The 5,359-nt window shown below is 34.0% G+C and overlaps 1 protein-coding gene across 1 annotated transcript in view; it reads left to right on the forward strand.

Moving 5' to 3' along the window:
- LOC107622982 (alpha-galactosidase 3) overlaps positions 1–1,443 on the forward strand; it is a 6,133-nt gene extending 4,690 nt beyond the window's left edge. Inside the window, 3 exon segments of the mRNA XM_016325069.2 lie at positions 139–197; positions 759–899; positions 997–1,443. Coding sequence (XP_016180555.1) covers positions 139–197; positions 759–899; positions 997–1,110 — 314 coding nt within the window. The 3' untranslated portion in view covers positions 1,111–1,443.

The following is a 5,359-nucleotide window of genomic DNA, read 5'->3' on the forward strand; positions in this document are numbered from 1 at the left end:
CTCTCTCTCTCACACACACACACACACACACACACACACACACACACACACACACACATTGCTGTAGTTTGTGTTATTACTTAATATATTTTTTAGTTAAGTTGTTATAAAGGGTTATATTGTTACGTCACTCTGCAGATCCACTTGGTGTCCAAGGAAGGAAAGTTTATGTTTCTGGAAAAGATGGTTGCAATCAGGTAATATATTCAGTATCAGTGTATCACCTCATGATGCATCTTTCAGTGTGTTGCATCGGTTTCCCAAAGAATTGATTCATATTCAGATGTTGCCTATCTGGATCAATAGACTTAGCAAACCATAAGTTATGCAGAGTACATGATCCTGTCTGGAAACTTTACTAGCTCCTACATTACTTGAAAAAGAATGAAGGGGGAACTGCTATGTTCATGTTATGTGCTGATTCAACGTTAACATTTATATTTTCGTTATCAATATATGTTGCCACTTTGGCAGGACTAATAAGTAATACTTTTTTATGAGAAAGTATAGAAAACCAACATTAGTTAGCCAACATTAGCCAACTTTGTGTTAGGGTTTATGATTTAGGGTCTAGAGTTTAAGATAAACAAAATAATTTAAAAAGAATTAGTTAATGTTGGCGGAAAAAAGTGAATTCCTTAGCATTACTCATAATTTATTCCTATTTAAATCTTAGCATTACCCACCAACTAATATAGAATATAAAGTTGTATATTTGTTATATTCAAAATTTAGTTCTTACATTTTCATATTTATAGGTTTGGGCTGGTCCTTTATCAGGAGACCGGTTGGCAGTGGCACTCTGGAACCGGTGCTCAAATGCAACTACGATAACTGCTTCATGGAATACGATTGGACTGGAATCTGGAATTCGAGTATCTGTAAGGGATTTATGGCAGGTAAGCTTAGCTAGCTGCATGAAACTACCCTAATTAGAGATTCCTTCTATATGTTTGTTATTAACTTTAGATGGTTTTGATCCTATAAATGTTGCAGCACAACACACTAACATCAGATGCAGTGTCATCATTCAGTGCTCATGTTGATGCTCATGATTGTCACTTTTACATTTTCACTCCTTCTCCTTCAGTGTCTCACTCTGTAGAGTAGCCAACTTATGCTTCAATCACCTGAGGGGTATGCTACTAAGTTGGATCCGCTTCTCTTCTCTGCATGTTAAATATCTTTCTTTTGAATTATTGGAAGTTTGAACTTTCAATGTTGAATGTATGCAAGCTCGAATAATATGCGTGCTTTCATGGGGGTGTTAAAAATATGTAACCAGACATGGCTTTTCTGTTAATATTTTACTGGTCAAAATTCACATAGTACAGGATTCTGCCGTCCTTACCTATAAAATGCTTTGCTATGTACATGTACGTTGATACCATATATATATTATGAAAGAAGAATTACTTTGAGTTAAAAAGGGAAATTCTCTTCCTCGATCGGTTTTTATCTTATGTGTATGTGCCTATATAAGAAAAATTGAAAAAAATGTTTAGCTATGGTGGAGGGTGTTATTTACTTATTTATGTGAACAAGTGAGGATTTGTGATGAAATAATACTGGAGGATATACAAGAGAATATATAACAAAAAGTAAAAAAGAATGAAACATTATTATCAAATAAACAAACATCAGTTATGAGTGTATATATATACATAAACAAAAATACTATTTGTATACCAAAATCAGTCATTAAAATTACTCATTAACATATTTGTGTATAAATACATGTGATTTGTCGATGTGTATTTGTATTCTAACATGTATATACTGGTGGTGTGATCCCCACCTCTGTTTCCACGGAGCCATCATGGCCATCTGAAATTCCCTTTCCTTACTTAAAGAAAGATCCGCCCTGAGAAGAGTAACATGAGTGAGGAATTCGCCTCCACTTGGTAGTTGTTTAGCATGTGAACCCCATTCACAGTTAACTGCAGCCAAAGATCAAGAAACGTAACCAATCACCACATAGAAATCTCCAGTATGAATGTATTCAATCTATATCGAATTTTCCAAATTCATATAAGATTGACTAGCCATATTTTTTTAATCCATCATCTTTAATAGACACAAGTTGTTGGAGTAGCATCTGAGCTGCATCAGCAGGAGACTCCGCATGATGACATAACTCATGGACATGATTGATGGTGTCTTGGATATATTCAGTACCACCAATCCATGGAAGCAACATGGAAGGGTGTTGAAGTAATATATAGAAGAGATAATCAGATATCTTCTTGATTACTTCACGTTTGAATTTGCCCTCCTCTGTCCTCAGTGTTATCTTCACCAAGACTAGTGGAATATGTGTTCCAACATGATATCTAAGCACATTTTCTGCTAACTCAATCAGGCTTTCTCGTTGAATAATGCCACCGTAATTACAAGACCACTCCCTCATGTACTCTTTTATTTCTTTAAAAATATATTATTTCATATCGGTATCCACCTCTTCCAATCGTTGATTACGGAGCAGATTAAATTCCAAAGGTAAGATTTTGCTGAACAAGTCGTTTTCATTGCAAGATCTGGTTGTCTCTTTCAAGCAAAGATCCACCTGATAAAATTGATGGAAGGCGAGAAATGGAAGAGTATATTAACTTCAGCAAACAACTGCTCCTCTCTCTTTTGGTTAGCCAACGGAATGTCCAATCAGATAAAGTGATGGCAAAAAAGGCATAAAGCTCAAGAAACATTGCCCCAGTAAACAAAACATATGTTATAACAACATCAACCCTTGGTTATTTTCTCGGAGCAGGAACATAAAAAGGCTATGAACCTGCTTCAGCAAGAATATGAAGAAAAAATTGCAAGATTAGAAGCTGAGATTAAGTGACTATTTGATGATTCACATAAAAAAGTGTCTATCAGTGAAGCTTTTCTGTTTATTATTGATCTCTTTCTGTTATTTCAGGGCATGTCTACATAAGGAAGCAACATATGCATCAAAATTTAACAGCACATAAAAATCATATGCAAGTCCTAGCTAACAGGTTGGACCAAATCCATTTTGAAATGGAATCAAAATGTAAGGCACTTTGTTTTTCCAATAATTGCATTGTTTTTAGTTTTCACATGTTGGTAAAGGCCTGAAGATATGTTTGGACATCATCGTTTGATAGATAATGTTGAGGCTGAGCAGGAAGGAAAAAATGAGTTAAACAAAAAAATAAAGAAACTGGAAAAGGAATGTAAGTGTTAACTGATTCCCCATATCACTTATTCTATCATTCTATGCGTGCATTCTTGTTTTGAAAATATTTTATTTGGTCATAGAGAAGTAGGCATCACAGGCATAAGACTGACATTATTTTCTACTGACACATACCTCTACACCATTTAAATGAGGTGTATGATCTAATGGAGAGTGTGTGTGTCGGGTTTGAGTATGATGTAGAATGAGTACACAACATTTCTCCAAAAAAATAAAGCATCCAAAAATCTAAAGTCTAATTCTACTTGATTCATTAGCATTTTGGTAATAATAATGTCATCAAGAAATAAGAACGGAAGTTTTTCTGAACCCTGCAATGGTAATTTGCAAAGAGAAGTTGGTAGATCAACAGCAAAAAATGACCTCAAACTGGCAAGTGGAGACATTAAAGCAAAAAATCATGAAACTAAGAAAGGAGAATGAGGTGTTCAAAAGGAAGTTATCTCAATTTAATTGGTATAGCATTTGCAGAGCTTTGTTGGTATATACATTTAATTATTGACTAACATAGTTACATCTATATGTTCCTACTGATTCTGCAAAGGATATATTGGCTCAACAAACTAACCTTTCAATATCCTACTAAGGTGAAAAGTACAATTTTAACATATGATTACATGGAACTATATTATTAGTTGATTAAACTAATTAATATCCTATTAAGGTATTTCTAGGTGCAGCTTTCATCAATTGCAGCCAATACTTCGTCTAATCGAAATGGGCCAGGTAGTCTTTCAGTTTGCTATTCTCTCTTTTTCTTTTTCATTTTTAAATGGCAGGTTGATTCTGGGTTAGATTTAAGCTCTATTGTGGTAATTGGTTTTTGATTTAAGGAAGTTGAATTGTACGATTGAATAAATGGTGCAAGGGTTAGATTTAGTTCTAGTTCCAAGTATGGGCGTTGGAATATTTGTTCTGTATTTGAAATTATAAATTTGGAACCTTTTTTTATATTTTGGTCCAACTTTACAATTTTAGGATATGATTCTATTCAATGTGTGGAGAACTTATTATTTTGGTGTCTTTCTACTAGGGGTGTGCATGGTCCGGCTCGGTCCGAAGACCCGGTCCGGTCCCGAATACTTTAAGGGTTAATTTTGTGTGATTTTATTGGGTCTAGGACCGGATAAGGGTCTCAAAAATAGACCCGGTCATTATTTCGGGTCGGGTCCGGGCCATGGCTCGGGTCACCCGAAATCAGCCTGATGGTCCGGTCATCATACACAATTAATATTTTGTGTTATTAGTAATGGATGATGGCTATTCTTATGTGGAATTTAAGTATTGTAAACCTTAATATTTTGTATTATTAGTTATTATAAAACTATAAGTTAATGTTTTATGTTTAAAATGCATAAGATTTTAGACTAATACATAATCTTGTGTTATTTGTATTGATTTAAATATTTAGTGTTATTAGACAATATTAGTATTAATTATGGTTATGCTTTAATTTTAGAGAAGAGTTGGTTCTTGTTATATTTTTCTAACTGAATTTTACCATATCAAACAATAGTTGGAGTCTTGAAAATTTGGATATTTTCACATGCTATCTTATAAGAATGTATCAAGGTAATGTAATGTTAACAGCCCGATTTTCACCCGGTTTTTATCCGATATAATCGTTGCCCGAAAGTGTATAGGTTTTATCGGGTCTAGGGTCGGGTTCGGGTCTAATAAATAGATCCGATATATTTCGGGTCGGGTCTGGATCACATCAAATTCGATTTCACCCGTCCATGCACACCCCTACTTTCTACCAACTTGTAAAGAATTTATAACTATTGTCTAATTATGTATTTTAGTTCTTTTATTAGGATCAACTTAAATTTAAATGATGGCAGTATTGTGTAGCATGGTTTTCTAATTCTGTACACGATTCTTGCTGTTCAATTTGTAGCAATTTTTTTTTAAATTGAATACGATGTTTGTGGGAGTTTAAAACCGCCGCTAAATGAAGTCTTGACTGTTATAAATAAATTCGTGACACCTCAAATTTTAAAAATTTATAAAACTCTCAAAAATCTTTTCTTGGGATTTTAAACCGTCAGAAAATAGGAAAATTCGCATAAAGTAGCCAAAATCTTGTAGTGAATTAAGACTTACCAACTAAGACATCTTGTTTTTTTTTAGCGC

Source organism: Arachis ipaensis, chromosome B10 (genome assembly GCF_000816755.2).
Source record: "Arachis ipaensis cultivar K30076 chromosome B10, Araip1.1, whole genome shotgun sequence".
In the NCBI taxonomy this organism is placed as follows: domain Eukaryota; kingdom Viridiplantae; phylum Streptophyta; class Magnoliopsida; order Fabales; family Fabaceae; genus Arachis; species Arachis ipaensis.